Source organism: Chlorocebus sabaeus, chromosome 20, assembly GCF_047675955.1.
Source record: "Chlorocebus sabaeus isolate Y175 chromosome 20, mChlSab1.0.hap1, whole genome shotgun sequence".
NCBI lineage: Eukaryota > Metazoa > Chordata > Mammalia > Primates > Cercopithecidae > Chlorocebus > Chlorocebus sabaeus.
In genome coordinates this window covers 109,177,597-109,202,988 of record NC_132923.1, presented here as the reverse complement: position 1 = coordinate 109,202,988, position 25,392 = coordinate 109,177,597, and the positions used below count along the sequence as shown (strand labels likewise).

The following is a 25,392-nucleotide window of genomic DNA, read 5'->3' as shown; positions in this document are numbered from 1 at the left end:
TCTCGGCTCACTGCAAGCTCCACCTCTTGGGTTCACGCCATTCTCCTGCCTCAGCCTACCGAGTAGCTGAGACTACAGGCACCCGCTACCACGCCCGGCTAATTTTTTGTATTTTTAGTAGAGATGGGGTTTCACCGTGTTAGCCGGGATGGTCTCGATCTCCTGACCTCATGATCCACCCGCCTCGGCCTCCCAAAGTGCTGGGATTACAGGCGTGAGCCACCGCGCCTAGCCCTTTTTCTTTTGAGACTGAATTTTGAGCCCAGGCTGGAGTGCAATGGCACAATCTCAGGTCACTGCAACATCCGCCTCCCAGGTTTAAGCAATTCTCCTGCCTCAGCCTCCCGAGTAGCTGGGATTACAGGCATGCACCACCACGCCCCGCTCATTTTGTATTTTTAGTAGACATGGAGTTTCTCTATATTGGTCAGGTTAGTCTCGAACTCCTTTCACATTTATTATTTAGAGATGGCGGGTCTTGTTATGTTGCCCAGGCTGGTCTCAAACTCTTGGCCTCAAGTGATCCTGCTACTTTGGCCTCTCAAAGTACTGAGATTATAGGTGTGAGCCACTGTGCCCAACCCCATATTGATTTTTAATATTCTTTCTCATTTCTTTGAATCATTATATTTAACATGCCAATACAGTAGTAGACATAATTGCTAAACAAATGACTATAACCTGGAGATGGATGCTCAAAAACTTACCAATGGGTTGGACTTCTGCCAACTGCATTTTTAAAATCAAATCTATTAATCCACACCAGACACTAATTCTTAGTGGTTTTCCTCTAGTTAAACCCAATAAAGTAGTACGATTCTCCAAGGAGCCTCATTTCCCACCTGTATATGTAGGGATTCTTCCATGAGCAGGCTGGCCCCATTGCTAGGCCGTGACACTGGCGGTCTCTAAGAACCTGGGTCACACGGCTATCTCAACAATGGGCCAAGAGAACACTGTACATTTGACCTATCGGGTGGATCACAAATGCCCAAGATGCAAGTTTGTCCCGCCTGAGCACAGCAGAAGCTCTGGAAAGACTAGAGTTTCATTCTGAGAAGTGGCAGGCTCTCCTGGCTGTGCTCATCCCACAGGTCCCAGCAGCGGTCAGAAATCACACAACTCCGGTGAGACTGTGGAAATGGCGAGATGGCAGGGAATCCAGCACCGCCGAGCAACTACTCTGTGCTGCTGGGAATGCTGAACCAGCCGGTCCCGTGACGCCAATCTGTTATTGTGCTTGATATTCCTAGTACCTGACCTACAGGTTGATACAGCAGGTATCCAACAAGCACTAAATTAACAAGCAGTTGCTAACTGCTAAGTTGTCATCTGATTTTTATTAAAAAATAACCAGTCAGGCGCGGTGGCTCACGCCTGTAATCCCAGCACTTTGGGAAGCCAAGGCAGGTGGATCATGAGGTCAGGAGATCGAGACCCATCCTGGCTAACACGGTGAAACCCTGTCTCTACTAAAAATACAAAAATTATCCGGGCGTGGTGGCAGGTGCCTGTAGTCCCAGCTACTCGGGAGACTGAGGCAGGAGAATCACTTGAACACGGGAGGCAGAGCTTGCAGTGAGCTGAGATCCGGCCACTGAACTCCAGCCTGGGCGATAGAGCGAGACTCCGTCTCAAAAAAAAAAAATCAATAAAAAAGAAAACCACTTCCACCTATAGAAGTACTGCTACTGCTTTGCCCATTTGAGGGCACCAGCTTGATAACTAGAAAGAGAAGTTTACCAGCCATGAAAGTATCCTGTCATACATTCCAAATTCAAATATATATGATTTTACTTGTTTTTAGCCATTGTTCTTTCTTCGAGAAAATAACCAAGAACGAACACACTTGCAAATGAACTGCTACTGAGTTTCACACATTTGCATAGTTCCGCAGATGTTAACAACTCTGCATGTATAGAAAACAACCACACATTCATTCACTCTTAAAAACCAAGTAGGCGGGGCCTTCTCTACACAGCTGCTAGATCTCATTTAGAAAGAGTTAAAGCAGAGAATTCTTTTTTTTTTTTGTGAGACAGAGTCTCACTCTGTCGCCAGGCTGGAGTGCAGTGGTGTGATCTCCGATCACTGCAACTTCCACCTCCCAGGTTCAAGTGATTCTCCTGCCTCAGCCTCCCAAGTAGCTGGGACTACAGGCAAGCGCCACCACGCCCGGCTAATTTTTGTACTTTTAGTAGAGATGGGGTTTCACCGTGTTGGCCAGAATGGTCTCGATCTCTTGATCTGCCCGCCTCCGCCTCCGCCTCCCAAAGTGTTGGAATTACACGTGTGAGCCACTGCGCCCCGCCTAAAGCAGAGAATTCTTATTTGGATGTTACACCTCACTAACTTTATCTCAAAATTGGTTCTTTTATTCAAGATGTAGATTACTTTCAGGAGTTGTCAAAAACATCTTTGAACTAGTTTCTTTTTCTGTAAGAAACAGCCGATCAAGTTGGCCAAAAAATGACCATAGGCTTTTGGAAAGTCTCATCTTGAGGCCAAATGGGTAACTATTTGATTCAGTTACATGATCACACACTGCCAAAGAGTTCACATTAAGGTCCATTCTATAATCCCTTTAAGTGGCAATGCTAGATGTAGACGCTTTACAGACTATGTGTTTTATTCAATCTTCGTAACAAACCCAGGGGAAATGACGTTGTTTTCTTTCTGTTAACGAGGAAATGGAGGTTCTCAGAGCTGACATAGCCTGCTCAAGATTCTAACTAAAAAGTGGGAAAGCCAGAATTCAAATCCAAGTTTCACTATGTTACACTGCCTCAGATGATAAAGTAGTCATTACACTGCTCAGAAAGAAAAAATGAGAACATTTTTACAAGTTGCTACAATAGAACTGTTTTATTAAACATACGAATGTACTTATTTTGTACAAAACGCAGTAACACTTCTTCCTTTCCTCTGCCCCTGGAGGCCACCACCGCAGAACTTCATGTTCACAGAAACACACGTCATGACAAGTGTGTCAAGCAGTCATGACAAGCAGGAAGTGCAATTCTGAAAGTAATGCCACACAACCAAAGTGGGAAACAAAAACAGGCAGAGGCCAGCAGGTTTCTCAGCTAGGGCTCTGCCTACAAGGCCCTGGTCCTGCTCATCTTTCAGCAGCAAACATTTTAAGAAGAGAAACTCCCAAGCACTATGTAAGTACTCTCCTGGTAGCATCCTTCCAATTCCATCTATCTTGCTGTGGTAACAAGCTTATTTGTAACTTCCTCAAGAAATCCCACCCTGGATTGCATCCCTGTCAATTGCCCATCTCCCTCTGAGCTTCAAACAAAACAAAACAAAACAGAAGAGCAGTAAGTTTCAAAAGGATGTCAGAGGAGACCTTTAGATAGATGAAACCTACTTTCTAGAAGCCACGTGGCCAAACATATGCAGAGCCGGAGACAATAGATTGTGAAACTAGGTCCAGCTGTAAAATATCTCAGGTACCCAATTAGATCCAGTTATTCTGCATCTGTGGATTTAAAATGGTCATCATCCACAGTAGAATAGATGTGCCCCTCATTGCTCAGAAAATCCACAGCTTGCCTAGAAAGAAAGAAAGAAAGAAAGAAAAAAAGTCATTTTCAGGCCAATTCAGAAAGAAATTGCCTTTTGGATATGGCCAAATACGCAAACTTCACTTATCTCCCAACTCTCTACCTTAGCTAAGAATTCACAAGTATTTTGCACATAGAAAGCTCTCACAGGGAGAAATGCCAGTAAAATAGCAAAACAGAGCTTATTCATGGAGACACTGGCTATTAGGGCTATCTTGGATCCCTCTCCCAAACTGTGTAAAGGAAAGACAACAGGGCCTCACTTAAACACAGTCTAAGCAGGAAAACAAGGATCTAAAGCTGTAGTCACACTTGCACACAAAATCTCCTAGTAAAAAGAGCTGTCTTTAAAAGTTCCCCTTTTCCAGCCACACACTGAAATCCCTTTGGTCCCCCTCTGGGAAGTAATGTTGTGGGAAGCAAAGGAAACACTGAAACCTTCAAACCCTTCAAGGTCCTCAGGGTTAGTGTCAGTAACGTATTTAATAGCCACAATCTACAGAGCACCTAAGTGACAGCAGTTCTCTACCTCATCAGCACAGTAACTCTTGAGATAGGAATTATTATCCTTATTTTATAGGACAGGAAATGGAATTAGTCCTGAGTATTCCTTTTCTATCTAGGCCTGGCAGGTCAATTGATTTATAGTAACAAATAACCATCACAAGCACCATCACCATAAGTCAGTGTGTTTGACTGGTTTACTACACTGGAATCAGGAGGCTGCTTGTCTAAGATGGAATCAGGATAAGGGTGTTGGAAGGACTGGTTGTTTAATAAGGTCCAGATAGTCTAATACACTCATGTCCACAATGGGGACAGTAACAGCAACAGGACTGTACACCTGAGGACCAAGAGCTAAGGACTTCCCTCCTCCAGTCTAAATCCCATAAGGAAATCAGGTCAACTTTTTGCTCAGAATTATTATATATCCCTTACATATAATGGTCCTTAGTGTCTGCTGAATGAAAAAATTTGCTGAATAAGTGATGTGATGGGTAGCATCATTTTGGCGCATAGTCTTTTTCCTGTTTTTCCATAGCTGAACAATTTCCATTCTGCCACCAGGGTTGCAGTTAAGTTGTTTTTGTGTGACAGTCTCATTCTGTCATCCAGGATGGAGTGCAGTGGCACAATGATGGCTCACTGCAGCCTCGACTTTCTGGGCTCAAGTGATCCTCCCACCTCAGCCTCCTGGGTAGCTGGGACTACAGGCATGTGCCACTGTGCCCGGCTAATTTGTTTTTATTGTTTTTGTAGAGACAAGGTTTTGCCACGTTGCCCAGGCTGGTCTTGAACTCCTGAGTTTAAGCAATCTGCCCACCTCAGCCTCCCAAAGTGCTAGAACTATAGGCATGAGCTAGTGCCTGGCGAACTTTTACTTTTTTTTGAGATGGAATCTCACTCTGTCACCCAGGCTGGAGCGCAGCGGTGCGATCGTTGAGTGCCACCACGCCTGGCTAATTTTTGTATTTTTAGTAGAGACAGGGTTTTCACCATGTTGGCCAGGCTGGTCTCGAACTGCTGACTTCAGGTGATCCACCCGCCTCGGCCTCCCAAAGCGCTGAGATTACAGGTGTGAGCTACCATGCCTGGCCGCCAAGTTTTACTTTTAAAACTCACTTCTCACTATCAGGAAACCCTTGTGAGGTGAAACAGGTACAATTCCAGAGCCTGAGCTCATGAAAATCAAATACTTACTTGATTGAAGATACAGACATGTGTTTCAGCTGGTTCTTGAGATCCTGAAAGTTCAACCCTTCAGGTCTTGGACAAGCCTTAATCAAATTCAACACCTGAAGATTCAAATCAGAAAGATTTTCGCAATTACTTTGGATCAGCCACCCCTTTGCAAACCTGAGTCCCTTTATAGGAAAGAAATAAACCAGGTATTCCAACAATCTTAGTTCATCAAGGAAATAACAAAATTTAAGACTGTCTGTGTTTTGTATTTCTGAAGCCACTCTGGTGGAGTTTACCTGGTTTTGGGCCACAGTGAGGCCATTTGCTGGCATGAAGCTATTCCCACCGAAGTTCCCTGCTTCACTCATTCCTGGATTGCTGATAGGTGCTCTCCCTGCTGAGGACTGAATTAAGAAATAAGTTAACAATATTAGAAAATCCATCAAGTTAAACAGTCTTTACAACTTCAAATAGCTTGTTAAGCAGCTTACAAAAAACAATTTATAAACAGTTTCCCAGTAACACTGCTTACATTGGAATGGACAGCTATTATCTAAAGAGTATTTCATAGGAAGATAAAGTAACTCCCTGAAGCACATAAATATCAAAAAGAGACAGATCCTCTTGGCCCCTTTTGTTTCTGATGTGAGAGGAACCAGAGAAGAGTAGCAGTGAGAAGAAAATTACCCAGAGTCTGCTGTTTTGGTATCCGTGTGGCCCAATCACTCAAGCATTCACTGAGTGTCTATAGGCATGAAGCACCACAGGCAAAGAAAAGGAGACACAGTCCCTATCGTCCTCTCTCTTTCCTTTTTTTTAAAACAAATTCTTAAAATGCTCTGCAATCACTATTTTCATTTCCTTTCTCCCCAGTCACTCCTCAGCCCACCATATTTGGGTTCTCCCCAAGTACACCTCTGAAACTGTTTTCACCAAAGTCACCAAAGACTTTTCAACCAATTATCAAAAAGTCTCTTTCAGTCCTCCTAATACTTGACCTTTCAGAAGCAGACACTGCTGACCACACTCCTCTTGAAATGTGTTCCTCCCTGGGCTTCTTGACACCACATTCTTCTGCTTCTCCATCTGACTCTCAAACTGAACCTTCTCAGTATCCCTCATTAGCCTCTTCTATCTGTCTCCCAAAAGGCTGACAGAGTCCCCAGGGTTTCATCCCAGACCGCCTCCTAGGCCACAAATTCTCACTGCCAGCCGGATTGCTAACTGGACGCCAACATGGTGAAACCCCGTCTCTACTAAAACTACAAAAATTAGCTGGGTGTGGTAGTGCGCACCTGTAATCCCAGATACTGGGGAGGCTGAGACAGGAGAATCGCCTGAACCCGAGAAGCGGAGGCAGCAGTGAGCTGAGATCACGTCATTGCACTCCAGCCTGGGTGACAGAATGAGACTCTGTCTCAAAAAAAAAAAAAAAAAAAAAAAAAAAGGCTGGGTGCAGTGGCTCATGCCTGTAATCCTAGCACTTTGGGAGGCTGAGGCGGGCAGATCACAAGGTCAGGAGATTGAGATATTGAGATCATCCTGGCTAACATGGTGAAACCCCTTCTCTACTAAAAATACAAAAATTAGCCAAGCATAGTGGTAGACGCCTGTGGTCCCAGTTACTCGGGAGGTTGAGGCAGAAGAATGGCGTGAACCCGGGAGGCGGAGCTTGCAGTGAGCTGAGATTGTGCCACTGCACTCCAGCCTGGGCGAAAGAGTGAGACTCCATCTCAAACAAAAACAAAAACAAAAACAAAAAAACCCCCAAATAAACAAAATTTTTAAAATTTGAATAAAGGCAATCCTTACCATGGCCTCCAAAGCCCCACATAATCTGGGCCCTGCCTCCTTGCCTACAACCCTCTCCCTCTCCCGTCATTTGCTTCACTCCAGACTCTGGCCTTGCTGGTTTCAGAGATGTCACGCTTACTCCACACTCCTGCTTCTTGCACTTCCTAGTCCCTCTGATTTGGAATGTTCTTCCCCATCTAAAATTGTACCATTCTTGGTTCCCTCCCCATCACCCTCTTCTCCTATTTTGCTTTATTTACTTCAGAGCACCTATATAACTACCTAAAATTATATATATTTTTTGTTTATTGCTTCTTTCTCCCAAGAATATAAGTATATTGTGTTCACTGCTATACTCGAATGGGGACTAGAATGATTGGGACTATCAAATCAAAGTAGGCGCAATAAGTATTTTTCTTTTTCTTTATTTATTTTTTTGAGACAAAGTTGCTCTGTTGCCTAGGCTGCAGTGAGTAGCACAATCACAGCTCAATGCAGCCTTGACCTCCTGGGCTTAAGTGATCTCCCAAACTCAGCCTCCCAAGTAGCCCATCGAATTCTTTAATTTTTTTTGTAGAGACAGGGTCTCCCTATGTTACCCAGGGTGGTGTCTCGAACTGGGCTCAAGTGATGCCCCCATACCAGCCTCCCAAAGTGCTGGGATTTCAGGCCATGAACCACCACACCCGGCCCTGAGGGCTTTCTAATACTAGAGTCAACAAACCTTTTGCGTGGTCCTAGATGGACTTGCCAAAGTTAATTCACACAATGGAAAATACTATGGAGAAATTTCAATACGAATCAATAAATATAATTTCAGGGAAAAAATAATAGTACATAATTTTTCCTACTTAGCCAGTAAGTTGGAAGGAAGACAGCAAAATGCTGTCCTGAAGGGAGCTACTCTGAATATGTACTGACAATCCTTGGAGCTAAGAGCTCAGCCTATAATTACATGTCTACACCTAAGGGTTGTCACAGGCCCCAGCTGTCCAGGCCAGTGGAGTCAGAGGAACTCTTAATTCTGAGAGAAACATCAGTGTTTCATCTGAAATAAAATACAGTGACAAAGCTAATGGAGAAAGTGTTCTGAGGACTTAGTGATGTCTTTCTCTGGCTTGGCCTTCAAAATGTCAAGGAAATCAAAGCTGGAACACAAAAGTAACCTGTGTTCTTCCAGGGAAGAGAAAAAGCTAGGAAAGTGAGGCTACTCACCTGGCTGTTGGCTTTGCTTAGTACCATGTGTGCATTGATCACTTCCAGAATATGTGTGGTGAACTCATTCATATCCTCCAGGGGCATGATCTTAAAGGCTACCAGGCTCTTTTTGTTCTATTAAAATGAAGAAAAAAATGTGAATAAAATATGAACATACATTAATTTCAGGTCAACATTGTGGCTCTTTTCTTGGTTATAATATTAATATTTTGCCAATATAAGAAAAATGTTATATACTCTCAGAAGTAATCCAAATATGGTCAAACATGAGAAAAACACTAAAATTAATAGCTAAGGGACATTAATAATTTTCCCAAGGTTGCATAACGGAGCAAAATCTAGACTCCTGACTCTGAATCTAGTGTTCTCCTTTCTCCAACTAATGAACGCCACAGATAGCAATTGTAGGAGATTCTGTTCTTTCTTTACTATTCTGTCAGTTTCATGTTAAGGTAAAAAAAAAAAAAAAAAAGAAAGAAAGAAAGAAGAGTTATTTCCCTTTGAAGAAGAGAGTAAGAAATAACTTCCCATTAAACAGGGGGACTTAAGTATTTTAACTATCCAAAAGCCATGACATGAATCTAGAAACTGCTTCATGCAAAAACACTTTAACTGCTATTTTATTCTGACTTTACCTGAAAAGATCTCAGGTGGCCTGCCACTTTCACATATGTTTCTGGAGGAACCACGGTGTTTTCACTGCTGGCGTCCTAACATAAAATACAAACACGTCATTAAGGTTTTAGTGATGCTGGTGAAAGCCTCTTTAACATTTCTATATTATGTATAGAAAGAGAAAGTTATAAAGTAGAAGAGTTAAAGGATCCTAAAATGGCATTAAGAAGTTTGCCCTGCCTTTTACAACTTACTTTTTTGTAAAACCAGGAATTAGAATAAAAATATCTCTAAAGGTAATTCTCGGTTCCAAAGTTCTGTAGCACATCATAAAAAAGCAAACAATTATGACACTCTCATTCAAGCTCCTAGGCATACAATTTTCTTTCTTTTTTTTTTTTTTGTGAGGGAGTCTCACTCTGCCGCAGAGTGGAGTGCAGTGGCATGATCTTGGCTCGCTGCAACCTCCCCGTCCCAAGGGAGGGTTTGAGCGATTCTCCTGCCTCAGCTTCCCCCGTAGCTGGGATTACAGGCGCCCGCCACTATGCCCCGCAGGCACACAATTTTCTGGTGGATATACTTATTGGCAAAGCAATTCTACTTTTGGGAATTTAAGGAAGTAATTAAGAACAGGCATTAAGATTTAGATTTATCATAGTACAGAATATTAAAAATTTTAAAACAACCTAAATATCCAACATAAAGTACACATTTCTATATAATAGAATAGTCCACACTGTTGCAAATGACAACACAGAATTCTATTTACTGTCTGGAAAAACAAGTCATGACACATGGAAAAAAGCTGATTTCCCATTTGGGACAATATACACTAAACTGTTTAATGGTTGACTAGGATAATTACAAACTATTTTAATATTTCTTTATCAGTTTCCTAGAATAGGCACACATTATTTATAAGAAAAATACATTAGCTGATTTTTTTTTTTCAGATGAAGTGTCTTGCTCTGTCACCCAACCTGGAGTGCAGTGGCACGATTTCAGCTCATTGCAACCTCTGCCTCACGGGTTCAAGCAATTCTCCTGCCTCAGCCTCCCGAGTAGCTGGGGCTACAGGCACGCACCACCATGCCAGGCTAATTTTTTAATTTTTAGTAGAGATGGGGTTTCACCATGTTGGCCAGGCTGGTCTCAAACTCCTGACCTCAGGTGATCCACTCATCTTGGCCTCCCCAAAGTCCCGGGATTACAGGCATGAGCCACTGCACCTGGTCAAAAAGACTATTTTTTAAAACAACTATCATACTGGCAAAAATTTAAGACAAAAACCCATTGTTAGGCCGGGTGTGGTGGCTCACGCCTGTAATCCCAGCACTTTGGGAGGCCGAGGCAGGAGGATCACCTGAGGTCAGGAGTTAAGAGACCAGCCTCAACATGGAGAAACCCCGTCTCTACTAAAAATACAAAATTAGCCGGGCATGGTGGTACACGCCTGTAATCCCAGCTACTCGGGAGGCTGACGCAGGAGAATTGCTTGAACCTGGGAGGTGGAGGTTGCAGTGAGCCGAGATTGCACCATTACACTCTAGCCTAGGCAACAAGAGCGAAACTCCGTCTCAAAACAAAACAAAACAACAACAAACAAAAAAACCCATTGTTAGAAAGGGTATGGAGGATGGGCACGGTGGCTCACACCTGTAATCCCAGCATGTTGGGAGGCTGAGGTGGGAGGACTGCTTGAACCCAGGAGTTTGAGACCAACCTGGGCAACACAGTGAGATCCTATTTCTTAAAAAAAAAAAAAAAAAAAAAAAGTTAAGGGTATGGAAACTAACTGGGCACTCTCATGCATGATTGAAGTGTAAACTGGTACTTTTATAGAAGACAGTACAAAAATGCAAAAATTAAGATGTTAAAAAAAAAGTGAAGTGAAGTGTGTATTTCCCCCCAGAAAACCTACTTTCAGGAATATATCTTATGATTATTTTATTTTTTTGAGATGGAGTTTTGCTCTTGTTGCCCAGGCTGAATGCAATGGCACGATCTTGGCTCACTGCAATCTCTGCCTCCCAGGTTCAAGCGATTCTCCTGACTCAGTCTCCCGAGTAGCTGGGATTATAGGTGTGCGCCACCACGCCTGGCTAATTTTGTATTTTTAGTAGAGATGGGGTTTCACCATGTTGGCCGGGCTGGTCTTGAGCTCCTGATGTCAGGTGATCTGCCTGTCTTGGCCTCCCAAAGTGCTGGAATTACAGGCGTGAGCCATGGCGTCCAGCCTTATGATTATTTTATAATCATGAAGAAATGTATGCAAAGATACTCACTGGTGCATTGTGTATAATGGCGAACGACTGAAAAGAAGCTAAATGCTGTTCCCTGATTGGGTCTACTGTTAAGTAAGAAACGATGTATTCTTACAATGGAATAGGTGGTCATTTAAAATGATAGATATAAATCTTTACAGATAACATTAAAAAATCAGTTCCTGGCTGGGCCATGGTGGCTCAAGCCTGTAATCCCAGGACTTTGGGAGGCCGAGGCAGGCGGTTCACCTGAGGTCAGGAGTTCGGGACCAGCCTGGCCAACATGTTGAAACCCCGTCTCTACTAAAAATACAGAAATTAGCCAGGTTCGGTGGTGCACGCCTGTAATCCCAGCTATTTGGGAGGCTGAGGCAGGAGAATCGCTTGAACCCGAGAAGCAGAGGTTGCAGTGAGCCAAGATTGCACCAATGCACTCCAGCCTAGATGACAGAGTGAGACTCAGTCTGAAAAAAAAAAAAAAAAAATTGGTTCCTCACCAGGCATGGTGGCATCAGTCTATAGTTCAGCTACATGGGAGGTTAAGGTCAAAGGATCACTTCAGCCCAGCTTTGAGGCCAGTCGAGGCAGCAAGCCAAGACCCTGTCTCTATTTAAAAAAAAGGCCTGTGGCTCATGCCTATAATCCTAGCCCTCTGGGAGGCCGAGGCGGGCGATCACCTGAGGTTGGGAGTTTGAGACCATCCTGACAAACATGGAGAAACCCTGTCTCTACAAAATACAAAACTAGCTGGGTGTGGTGGCATATGCCTGTAATCCCAGCTACTCGAGAGGCTGAGGCAGGAGAATCGCTTGAACCCGGGAGGCAGAGGGTGCGGTGAGCCGGAGATCGTGCCATCGCAACAAGCCTGGCAACTCCAGCCTGGGCAATAAGAGCAAAACCCCATTTCAAAAAAAAAAAAAAAAAAAAAAAAATCAGTTCCACAACATAATTTTTAGTAAAAAGAGCAAATTACTTAGCAGATGCATAGCATATTATCCCTTTTACAGTAAAAGAGGTATGTGGACATCTGTATGTACGTATAGGCAGAGACAGATGTCTGAAAGGATATTTCCCAAAGTGTGTTATAACAGTTCTTTAAGGGACATGAGATTTCAGGTGATTTTTAAAATGCTTGGCCGGGCGCGGTGGCTCAAGCCTGTAATCCCAGCACTTTGGGAGGCCGAGACGGGCGGATCATGAGGTCAGGAGATCAAGACCATCCTGGCTAACCCGGTGAAACCCCGTCTCTACTAAAAAATACAAAAATCTAGCCGGGCGAGGTGGCGGGCGCCTGTAGTCCCAGCTACTCGGGAGTCTCGAGGCAGGAGAATGGCGTGAACCCGGGAGGCGGAGCTTGCAGTGAGCTGAGATCCGGCCACTGCACTCCAGCCTGGGTGACAGAGCGAAACTCCACCTCAAAAAAAAAAAAAAAAAAAAAAAAAAAAAGCTTGATGGCAGGGACTGTGTCTACTTCATTCTTTTTATACCTGGAACCAGGCACAGTCTGGTTCAGAATTGGTATTCCAACAATAACTGCTGAATGAATTATCCTTTATTTTTCTGAGAAGCAAAAAATTAAAAAATTACATAACTACCAAGTTATTTCTCTATGGTAACTTGTGGTTTTTGAAGGAAAAGTCTTTTTTTTTGAGTCAGAGTCTCACTCTGTTGCCCAGGCTGCAGTGCAGTGGTGCGATCTTGGCTCACTGCAACCTCTGCCTCCTAGGTTCAAGCAATTTTCCTGCCTCAGCTTCTGCGTAGCTGGGATTACAGGTACCCGCCTCATTTTTGTATTATTAGTAGGGACGGAGTTTCACCATGTTGGCCAGGCTGGTTTCAAACTTCTGACTTCAGGTGACCCGCCCGCACTGGCCTCCCAAAGTGCAGGGATTATGGGCGTAAGCCACCATGCCCAGCCTAAAACAGTCTTTATTATCCAAATTTTGTGTAATGAATGTATTTCAAAAACAAAACAGAAAACACCAAGACGCCTTCTGCACAATTAAAAATATAAAAGGATAAAAAGTATATACTGTATTTCAATCTATTTCATCCATGTTTATAAAGACACTTATATACACATGCTGCTGTGTAAAAATTGGGTCAAATCCTGCATACCATATTGTAATATGCTTTTTTCAACAATTTATGGCAAACACTTATTTGTGACAATACACACTTTTCTATATCATTTGTAGTATGTTATAAATATGTCCTGGTTTACTTAGTAATCCTTTATTGCTAGTATTTTGAGACAGAGTGTTGCTCTGTTGCCCAGACTAGAGTGCAAGTAGCATGATCTCGGCTTACTGCAACCTCCGCCTCCCAGGTTCAAGTAATTCTCCTGCCTCAGCCTCCTGAGTCGAGTAGCTGGGATTACAGGTACGCACAACCACGCCTGGCTAATTTTTGTATTTTTAGGAGACAGAGTTTCACCATGTTGGCAAGGCTGGATTTGAACTCCTGACCTCAGGTGATCTGCCTGCCTTGGCTTCCCAAAGTGCTGGGATTACAGGCATGACCACTTCACTGGTCTAAATCTTTGTACGTGTCTGTAATTCTTTCCTTGATGTAAACTCCTAAGCCATGGAGTTTTGCTAGGTCACCACTGTTTTTTTTTTTTTTTTGAGACAGAGTCTTGCTCTGTCTCCCAGGCTGCAGTGCAGTGGCACGATCTTGGCTCACTGTAAGCTCTGCCTCCTGGGTTCACGCCATTCTCCTGCCTCAGCCTCCCGAGTAGCTGGGACTACAGGTACCTGCCACCATGCTCGGCTAATTTTTTGTATTTTTAGTAGAGACGGGGTTTTACTGTGTTAGCCAGGATGGTCTCAATCTCCTGACCTCCTGATCCGTCCACCTCAGCCTCCCAAAGTGCTGGGATTACAGGCGTGAGCCACTGCACCCGGCCGTTATGTCACCATTTTTATGACTGATGCTTTTGATACAAGCTGATGTTTGAGAAAGGTTATACCAATTTATACTCACACTATAAGCCTACTTTCTTGGACAATAACAAATCACTCAATATTTATTAAGTGCCTACTACTAAGCTAGGGCACTGTGTGGTAGCTGCTGCTCTTACTAGAAATAGACATTGTCATTCTTTGTTTTCTTTGCAAACTTCAGCTAAAAATGATATCTCAATGTTTGTTAAGCCTGCTTTAGTTACTGCCACTACCATTTCTACTGTCTTTTATGAATTATCTGTGCATCTTGTTTGGTCATTTTTCTAAGGTGCAGTGGTTTTCTGGTTTTATAAGAGCTTTTTGGCTGGACGCAGTGGCTCAAGCCTGTAATCCCAGAACTTTGGGAGGCCAAGGTGAGCAGATGACTTGAAGTCAGGAGTTTGAGACCAGCTTGGCCAACAGGGTAAAACCCTCTCTCTAGTAAAAATTTAAAAATTAGCCAGGCATGATGCCACAAACTTGTAATCTCAGCTACTCAGGAAGGTGAGGCGGGAGGGTTGCCTGAACCAAAAAGGTGGAGGTTGCAGTGAGCTGATATTGAGCTACTGCACTCCAGTCTTGGAGACAAAGTAGACTCTTTCTCAAAAAACAACAACAACAACAACAAACAAAACTCAAAACCAGAAACAACAAAAAAGAGCTTATTTTGTTGTTGAGACAGTCTCAGTGTGTCACCCAGGCTGGAGTACAGTGGCACAATCTCAGTTTCACTGCAATCCCTGCCTCCTGGTTCAAGCAATTCTCTTGTCTCAGCCTCCCGAGTAGTTGGAATTACCGGCGCCCACCACCACGCCTGGCTAAGTTTTTATATTTTTTAGTAGAGATGGGTTTCACCATGTTGGCCAGACTGGTCTCGAACTCCTGACCTCTAGTGATCCACCATGCCAGGCCAAAAAGGAGCTTTTTATTAATGAAAAATTTAAATGTTTGTAATATGTTGCAAATATTTTCCGCACTCATTTAAACAATATTTATTCTAGGACCACTGTGTGACTAGCACTGCTCTAGGTGCTAAGGCTACAGTGGTGACCAAGATAAAAATCTTTGCTCTAGGTTGGGCGTGAGGGTTCAAGCCTGTAATCCGATCACTTTGAGAGGCTGAGGTGGGTGGATCACCTGAGGTCAGGAGTTTGAAACTAGCCTGGCCAATATAGCGAAACCCCATCTCTACTAAAAATACAAAAAATTAGTCAGGTGTGGTTGCAGGTGCCTGTAATCCCAGCTACTTGGGAGGCTAAGGCAGGAGAATTGCTTGAACTTGGGGTGCAGAGGTTGCAGTGAGCTGAGATTGCGCCACTGCACTCCAGCCTGGGCAACAGCACAAGATTCTCTCAACAACAACAAAAAAAGCAGGGGCCGGGCGCGGTGGCTCAAGCCTGTAATCCCAGTGCTTTGGGAGGCCAAGGCGGGTGGATCACAAGGTCAGGAGTTCAAGACCAGCCTGACCAAGATGGTGAAACCCCGTCTCTACTAAAAATACAAAAATTAGCCAGGCATGGTGGCAGGTGCCTGTAATCCCAGCTACTTGGGAAGCTGAGGCAGAGAAGCGCTTGAGCCTGGGAGGCGGAGGTTGTAGTGAGCCGAGATCCCACCACTGTACTGTACTGCCTGGGCGACAGAGCGAGACTGTCTCAAAAAAAAAACAAACAAGAAAAGCCTTTGTTCTATTGGAACTTAACATTCTACTGTCTCCTGTCATTTGACTTTTAATTCTATTTTTGGTATATCGGGAAGGTATATAATCAAATCTATTAACCTTTCACTTTACAGTATCTGTCTTTGATGTCTTTTTATATTATTTTTATAAGAAAAAACTTTAAAAGGACTAAAAAAGTTCAACATCTCTACAGTTCCAAAGTAACCCCATCATGATTCAAAAACAGCCACTTACATCTGTGTCAACCCACTGGCGAACATCCATGGGTGCAGCTGTCATGTCATCTATTTTGTAAACAATGTTGGTTGGAGCCTTCTCTGCATGTCTAATGATCCCCACAATAGTGACCTAGGTTAGAAGAAGGAAAAAAAAAAGGCTGTTTCCCCTGAAACCAAGGCTACATTTTTGTATTTTTAAACATAGTCTTATTTCATTCTTTATTATGAGTGATTCCTTTACAAATTATTTGACATACCTGTGAAATCTCAACATTCCCAATTCTGAACACTTCATCAACCAAAGTGGCAGAAAGCAGCTGAGATATAGTACAGGGTACAATGTGCTGGGCTCGGGCTCTCTAAAAAGAAAAAGCATGCAAAATTCAATTAAGAAAGTAATAACTACCACTCATTTGACACCTGCCATGTGCCAAGTACTTTAAATGTATTAGAACATTGAATTTCAAAACAAATCTCATTATCTTTGCTTCAGAGAGATGGAAACCAAGGCCATATAGCAAACCAATACCACACTTTTAGACTCCAAAGCCAGGTTTGTCTAACTCGAGTTCCTGCTGAATACATGTGTTGCCCCGAGAATTCACCAAAATGAGTAGGTCAGAGTGGGGGACAGGAAAAGGAAGAACGACCTGCTGCTGCCAGAACAGACCTTCAAGAGGAAACCCCAGCTTTAGGGTGTAGAGAGGCTGGTGCTGCTGTTCAGGTCACTGACAAAATGAGATGGTATCGGGAAAAGGTTTGAGAAATGACTAATGGAGACAGAACTCTGGAATTGCTTGTAGGTCTTGTGATGAACTATAAAAGGTAGAAGAATAGCTTCTTGTAGGACAGATTTTTTGACAATCAAATGGAGCTCCTGGGGAAATGGAATAAGAGCTTGGACATGTTGGACATCTTTTTAAATTTTTTTTTTTCTTTTGAGACAAGAGTTTCGCTCCTGTTGCCCAGGCTGGCGTGCAATAGCGCAATCTCAGCTCACCGCAACCTCTGCCTCCCGGGCTCAAGCGATTCTCCTGGCTCAGCCTCCTGAGTAGCTGGGACTATACGTGTGTGCCAGCATTTTGCATTTGTAGTAGAGACGGGGTTTCTCCATGTTGGCCAGGCTGGTCTGGAACTCTTGACCTCAGGTGATCTGCCCACCTCAGTCTCCCAAAGTGCTGGGATTACAGGTGTGAGCCACCGCCCTTGGCCACATTTTATGTTTTGAGATGGGGTCTTGTTCTGTCACTCAGGCTGGAGTGCAGAGGCATGATTATAGCTCACTGCAGCCTCAAACTCATGGGCTCAAGCAATCTTCCTGCAACAGTCTCCTGAGAAGATGACCACCACACCCAGTCAATTAAAAAAACATTTTTTTTTTGTAGAGATGGGGCTTTGCTATGTTGCCCAGGCTGGTCTTAAACTCTTGGTCTCAAGTGATCCTCCCACCTTAGCCTCCCAAAGTGTTAGGATTACAGGCATAAGCCACTGTGCTGGACTCATGTTGGACATCTTAGGGGGAAGAGGCAGGATAGGGTAGGCAGAACAGTATCTAGTGAGTACACTCAAATCATATCCTTTTTTTCGAGATGGAGTCTCACTCTGTTGCCCAGGCTGGAGTGTGTTGGAGCGATCTTGGCTCACTTCCGTCTCCTGGGTTCAAGCAAGTCTCCTGTCTCAGTCTCCCAGGCAGCTGGGATTATAGGTGCATGTCACCACACCCAGCTAATTTTTGTATTTTTTCTAGAGATGGGGTTTTGCCATGTTGGCCAGGCTGGTTTCGAACTCCTGACCTCAGGCAATCTGCCCACCTTGGCCTCCCAAAATGTTGGGATTACAGGCATGAGCCACTGCACCAGGCCCAAATCGTATCTTAAACCAGCCACACAACAGTGTAAACTTATTTTTGCCTACCAGTGGCAAGAGGTAGTCTGGGTGACATAAAGATGAATACAATGGGACAGGATTTACCCTCAACATATTCCTAATCTAGGGGAGGTACAAAGGTAAACAATAAACCTGATCTTGATATACCATAAAATGAAATGTGCCATGTGGGACCTCAGAAAAACTTACTGGCAAAAGAGGGAGGCTTTAGGCTGAACTCCGAAGCATGAGAATTTCAACAGTGAAAAAGCAGCAGGTAACAGGCTGAGGGCAAGTACATACTCTCAGTCTCCCAGAGGGAATATGTACAAGGCGGAAAAACAATGAGGGCTCTTCCTGTCAGAAGCCAAGAGGAAGTGGACCAATACCTGTACTGCATGGAAGACTTAGAACACAGTAGACTCTTGGCCTTCATGGATTTAGCAGTTGCAACTCTGACCTGAACATCCATGACACTGCCAATATTTCACTTTGCTGAGCATGATTTTAAATGGTTAGTATTGCCACAAAGGGATAAAGCAAGCTCAGTCAACCGCTGGCATATATGCCACAAAAAGCAGCAGCCAAGCTTGAGGGTTAAGACTGTGGCTCTATTCTCAAGAGCAGTTGCTCAGCCAGGCGTGGTGGCTAACGCCTGTAATCCCAAGGCCGAGGGGGGCAGATCATTTGAGGACAGGAGTTTGAGATCAAGCCTGGCCAACATGGCGAAACCCTGTCTCTACTAAAAATTAAAAAAAAAAATTAGCCGGGTGTGGTGGCGTGTGCCTGTAATCCCAGCTACTGGGGAGGCTGAGGCAGGAGAATCACTTGAACTCGGGAGGTGGAGGTTGCAGTGAGCTGAGATCTTGCCACTGCACTCCAGTCTGGGCAACAGAGACTCTCCTCAAAAAAAGGAAAAAAAAAAAAAAAAGAGCAGTTGCTCTTGGTCACATTTATTAACTCATTTGTACCTTGGTTTCATCTGCAAAACTAGGAATGATAAATTATAAAAATTAACTACATGGTAAGGGCTCAGAATACTACCCAGCACACAGTACTGAATAAAAAATGTTAGCTATTATTATATTAGCTATGGTTCCTCATTCTTTACATCTGCAATAGCTTTTAATAACAATGTGATGGGATCAACTGTTTTTCAATTTTACTTTATGATATTTTATAGGTAAAGTTACATGCTATGTTAATATTTATAGTTTTAAAATTTGCAGGGGTCCCAGGATTTACCTCTCACAAACTACTATATTTCTGTTTTTACCTATCACAGCTGAGATTTTCATTGTATCTTCAGCATAAGAAAACTTAAGAACCAGTAAGGTAAAGTGGCAAGAACATGAGGTTTGGAGCCAGAGAGTCCTATAGACCCATGCTCAAATCCCAGCTCCAAAGCCCTGGACACAGGACCACCTTTTCTGAAAACTGGGGATATATACCTCTTCAGTTGTACATGAGACACACAATATATACGAAGTGCTAATACTGACCTCTGCATGCAGTGATGTTTGACAAGTATTACTACCTCTCAGGTAGAAAAGTTACATATGGATAACAATTGAGATGTTAACAATGCCTTCGAATTCATCTCAAATCAAGTATTTAGTTTTTATTGAGCACATATTTTATGTAGGAATTGATCGCAAGGAATTCCTAGTTTGCTCCAAAGAGATTCACAGAGTGTCAATACAAGTATGCTTAATTTTGGGGGGAAAAAACCATTTTCAGACTAAAAAAATTTTTATAGCTGACTATGAACTACAGGCTACTCTGACAGTACTTCATGAAGGTACCATTATTACAGATTAAAAATGGGTCACTATTTGAAACTTCACATGGTTCAATCACATTGAACAAATATATAATCAACAGGAAACATTTTGGATAGAGTTTTTATCAACCAGGGATGGTGCTGCACACCTGTAATCCTAGCTACTTGGGAGGCTGAGGTGGGAGGATCCCTTGACCCCTGGAGTTAAGAGTTTGCAGTAAGCTATGACTGCACCACTGCACTCCAGTGGGGGTGAAAGTGAGACTCTGTCTCAATTTTAAAAGAAAAAAAGAATAGGGTGTTTACCTAACTTTTAACTGTGGAAAATACTAGATTTAAAAACAAAACAAGGCCAGGTGCAGTGTCTCATGCCTGTAATCTCAACACTTTGGGAGGCCAAGAAGAGCGGATCGTCTGACATCAGGAGTTTGAGACCAGCCTGACCAACGTGGCAAAACCCCATCTTAACTGAAAATACAAAAATTGGCCAGGCATGGTGGCATGCGCCTGTAGTCCCAGCTACTTGGGGGGCTGAGGCAGGAGAATCGCTTGAACCCAGGAGGTGGAGGTTGCAATGAGCTGAGATCGTTCCACTGCACTCCAGCCTGGGCGACAGAGCAAGACTCCGTCTCAAAAAAAAAAAAAATAAATAAATAAAAAAAATAAATAAAAAAATAAAAAATAAAAAATAAAAATAAAAACAAAAAGACTGTCCAGGCATGGTCGCTCATGCCTGTAATACCACCACCATGGGAGGCAGGGGTGGGAGGACTGCTTTAGCCCAAGAGTTTGAGACCAGCCTGGGCAACATAGTGAGACCCTGTCTCTACAAAAAGAAAAAAAAAATCCAGAGACTCGGATTGAGTCTCCAACTTACAAGCATTCTTCTCTGAAAAGCTATCTTAATACCCAGCTTTTAGGAATTATGAGATCAAAATTCTAACAATCAGAATGGAGAAAAATAGTTAAGCTTGGGAAGAAAAGATGAGAACCAATCATCTACCTTGTTTTCTCCTTCACGACCTCAAGAAAATCAAAATGGAAAATTAAAGTCCCTTGAGATCTTCTAGGAGAGAGAAAACTACAACAGGGAGAAGTTGTTGCTCATCAGATGTTGGATTTGTTCAGCATCATGTGTGTACTGTCTGATTCTAGTTCCTTATTAGCTATGTAAGCTTAGGCAGTCCCTTAATACACCTGAGTCTCTGCTGTATGCTGGAATAAACAATAAATTCCTTACAGAATTATGTAAAATAATTTATATGAAAGTTATAAAGTGGCCAGGCGCAGTGGCTCATGCATGTAATCCCAGCACTTTGGGAGGCTGCAGCGGGTAGATCACAAGGTCAGGAGATCGAGACCATCCTGGCTGACATGGCACAACACCGTCTCTACTAAAAAAATACAAAAAATTAGCCAGGCATGGTGGCGGGTGCCTGTAGTCCCAGCTACTTGGGAGGCGGAAGCAGGAGAATGGCGTGAACCCGGGAGGTGGGGGTTGCAGTGAGCAGAGATCGCGCCACTACACTCCAGCCTGGGCAACAGAGCAAGACTCCATCTCAAAAAAACAAAGAAAGTTATAAAGCAATGTTCAAATATACCAGAATATCAATGAATGTTTTAACCTGCTCATACTGAATCTTAACACATCTGAGTGACTCCTAAAGAGAAGTCAAATTAACCCCACATTTATAGAATGAAATTGCAGTTGTTAAATGCAAACTCAGCTGGGAGTGGTGGCTCACACCTGTAATCTCAGCACTTTGGGAGGCTGAGGCGGGTGGATTGAGGCTAGGAGTGTGAGACCAGCCTGGCCAACATGGCCAAACCCTAACTCTAAAAAAAAAACACAAAAATTAGCCTGACACGGAAGTGCACATATGTAGTCCGAGCTGCTAGGGAGGCTGAGGTGGGATGATCACTTGAGGCCTGGAGGGCCAAGCTTCCGTGAGCTGTGATCACGCATCACTGCTCTCCAGCCTGGCAGACAGAGACCCTGTCTCAAAAAAACAGAAAAAAGGCAAACTCATTTCTGAGTGACTAATCAACGTTTAGACAGCTTTCTATAGATTGTTTTCCTACACAATGCCTTACTTGTCAATTCTCAGAACCACCCTACGACATGAGTACTACTAGTATCATCAGATGAGAAAAACCAAGGGCCACAGCCTTCAAGCTGCTTTCCTGAAATCACAATGGCAGTTAAAAGGCAAAATGGATTCTGGAGTCCCCGTGTTCTGGCTCCATAGACTGTATTCTTTGTATATAATGTAAGTCTCACAATGACATTTTAAGGTATGTCAGTTAGCCCCTCTTCATAGGTGCAAAACTGACTCCCAAGCCAGTTAAGAAATGTGTCCAGTGACACCCTGCAAGTAAAGCAGCATGGCAATAGCAGAACACGTCTATGACTTCAAAGACCACATTTCTTTTTTTGAGACAGAGTCTACTTCTGCTCTATTGCCCAGGCTGGAGTGCAGTGGCACCATCTTGGCTCACTGCAATCTGTCTCCCGAGTTCAAGTGGTTCCCTTGCCTCAGCCTCCTTAGTAGCTGGGATTATAGGCACCCGCACCACGCCTGGCTAATTTTTGTATTTTTCGTAGAGACGAGGTTTCACCATGTTGGCAAGGCTGGTCAAGAACTCCTGATCTCAGGTGATCCACCCGCCTCAGCCGCCCAAAGCGCTGGGATTACGGGCATGAGAAACCGCGACCGGCCCAAAGATCACACACTTTTTTTTTTTTTTTTTTTTTTTTTGAGACGGAGGGGTGCAGTGGCCGGATCTCAGTTCACTGCAAACTCCGCCTCCCGGGTTTACGCCATTCTCCTACCTCAGCCTCCCAAGTAGCTGGGACTACAGGCGCCCGCCACTTCGCCTGGCTAATTTTTTTGTATTTTTTAGTAGAGACGGGGTTTCACTGTGTTAGCCAGGATGGTCTCGATCTCCTGACCTCGTGATCCGCCCGTCTCGGCCTCCCAAAGTGCTGGGATTACAGGCTTGAGCCACCGCGCCCGGCCAAGACCACACTCTTGATGTCGCCTCACATTTAATTTAAAAGCGACTTTGGGCCAGGCTCGGCAGCTCAATGCCTGTAATCCCAACACTTTGGGAGGTCGAGGGGGGCGGATCACCTCAGGTCGGGAGTTGGAGACAAGCCTGACCAACATGGAGAAACCCTGTCTCTACTAAAAGCACAAAGTTAGCCGGGCATGGTGGAGCATGCCTGTAATTCCAGCTACTCGTGAGGCTGAAGCAGGAGAATCCCTTGAACCCGGGAGGCGGAGGTTGCGGTGAGCCAAAATCGGGCCACTGCACTCCAGCCTGGGCGATAGAGCGAGATTCCATCTCAAAAAAAAAAAAAAAAAAAAGTAAAAGAGACTATTAATACAAGTACAGGCCAGGAGCAGTGGCTCATACCTGTTACCCCAGCACTTTGAGAAGCCGAGGTGGGAGGATGATTGAGCTCAGGGGTTCGAGACCAGCCTGGGCAACATAGTGAGACCCCATCTCTATTTTTAATAAAAATAAAAAAAAACAAGTTGAGAGCGTTCACACAAAACTGATTCATTGGTTACACTGATCAATTTCAAAATAAAGCCAATGAGGGGAAAATCCAGGGCAACAGGAGGTGCAAAATTTGGCAAGATTTCATTTCTGAAACTTACAGCACTTAATTATGAGGGATGCACATAATAATAGATCATTATCGCATCAGTTCATGTTGAAATCTTCCTTCAAAGCATAAAGTTTCTGTCATAGATGACTTAGGGACTTCAGGACAGGATAAAACAAAACCAAATACTCCTTTCAACCTACTGATTTCTTTTCGGCCTGAGAAGGTGCGGGCGATCCAAAGCCCCCCGGGGACTGCGTGTAGCCGCCGGCTCCCCCATATGAGGAGCTGCCATAGCTTTCGAATCCACCTGTTTTGAACAACAGGATTAGTGCCTGTGCCACGTCCCGCGCCTCCGAGAAACCTGCAGGCTCCCCGAGGCTTTGCCCCTCCAAATACTGCCCGCGTCTCCCTAACCTTCCTCGCCGCCTTCCTGCGACCCCCAAACGCCCCAGCTCCGCTCCCGCCCTTCCTCTCCGGCTGCCACACGCCTCTCGGACCCCAGGCTCTCCCTCTTGCTAAAACCTCCTGCGATTCTCTTCCTCCTCCACCCCGCACCCCCATCATTACTGTTCCACATCTTGGTCGCGATTTTCCGCAAAGAGGCCGAGAAGGTTCGGGTCTGGGGCAATCAAGGAAAACCACAGAACGCGGCCCCTACTGCGCCGCTCTAGCTACTTTTCTCTGGCGCCACAAACTCCTTCGCGCGAATGACGGAGCCAGTCAGCTCCGGGGGAGCTTCTCGCTTCAGCCAATCCGTGCTCACGAATGCTACGCTTGTTCCTGTCTTCTCTGCCCATGCTCCAGAAAACGCACACTGCGCTCCCAGTTGGCCTCCGCGGCCATCTTTACGAAGGGCAAAACCCTCCGCACTAGCGGAAGCAAGGAGCTGGCAGGGCGGTATCGCAAGAAATCAACCAATCAGAGCAATACTACCACGACGCAGCGCCGCGTGATTCCACCCTCGTCAAGTGCGCGACTTCTGACGTCACTTCCTTTGTTCGGCGTGCTCGGGTTCCCGCCAAACTATCACCAATCAGACGACGCCTTCAGCTAAAGGGCCGCAGTGGGGTTTTTGGCTTCGGTGTTCCCACCCGCGGTCGCGCGGGAATTGCGCACGTCAGGGACTCGCAGCACTAGCCGCACAGCACCGCGTGGAGCTGCTTATTCTTTTACATAGGAAGTCCCATTCTCTTCTTGTAATGCCACCAATGGTCCCGATTCTCCCCAGTGGGGCTGTGAGACTCCTACGCCCTTTTGCCTGTGACGGACTTGTAAAGATCTGAAGGTGGCACCCCTCGTCCCCCACCTGTCCCCACCCCAGTCTCATCCAGGCTTGGCCTCTCCAGTCATTTCTACCATTTTTCATAATTCTTCATATGACGTGCTGGTCTTTTCCTCCCATAGGGAGTGGAACCTTTTGTCAGTTCCTTCCTCAGAATATTAATGCATTGTTAGAATTTTATGTTCATCTATGTATTTAAGAAAAATTAGCAGGTGCTGTGGCTCATGCCTGTAAACCCAGCAAATGGGGTCTGAGGTGAGAGGACCTCTTGAAGCCAGAAGTTTGAGACCAGCCTGGGCAACATAGTGAGACTCCCCTCCCAAAAAATATTTTTTAAAATGTCTGATGTGGTGACCAGTGTCTGGGGTCCCAGCTACTGGGGTGGCTAAGGTGGGAGGATCACCTGGGCCTGGGGTGTCCAGGCTGCAGTGAGCTGTGATGCAGCCACTGCACTTCAACCTGGGTGACAGAGACTGTGACTCAAAAAAAAAAAAAAAAAAAAAAAAAATTGTTGATGCTTGCTTTGTTCCTGGCCCTGTGCTGATCACTGGGATTCAATGGTCAGTAAGATAGACATGGCCCTTGGGTTCCCGAACTGTGTGTTTTTTCTTCTCTTCTTCTTTTTCCTTTTTTTTTTTTGAAACGGAGTTTTGCCCTTGTTGCCCAGGCTGGAGTGCAATGGCGTGATCTTGCCTCACTGCAACCTCCGCCTCCTGGGTTCAAGCGATTCTCCTGCCTCAGCCTGCCGAGTAGCTGGGATTACAGGGATGCGCCACCACGCCCGGCTATTTTTTTTTGTATTTTTAGTAGAGACGGGGTTTCTCCATGTTGGTCAGGCTGGTCTTGAACTCCCAA

At 44.5% G+C, this 25,392-nt stretch overlaps 1 protein-coding gene across 1 annotated transcript; it reads right to left on the bottom strand.

Moving 5' to 3' along the window:
* Positions 1–2,850: 2,850 nt before the first annotated feature.
* Positions 2,851–24,099, bottom strand: RPA2 (replication protein A2). The gene is given in 10 exon segments (XM_007979803.3): positions 2,851–3,561; positions 5,274–5,368; positions 5,552–5,659; positions 8,265–8,381; positions 8,903–8,977; positions 16,004–16,117; positions 16,245–16,346; positions 23,456–23,562; positions 23,823–23,985; positions 23,987–24,099. Coding segments are annotated over 10 exon segments (1,032 nt in total). The 5' UTR covers positions 24,053–24,099; the 3' UTR covers positions 2,851–3,476.
* Between the last annotated feature and the right edge of the window lie 1,293 nt (positions 24,100–25,392).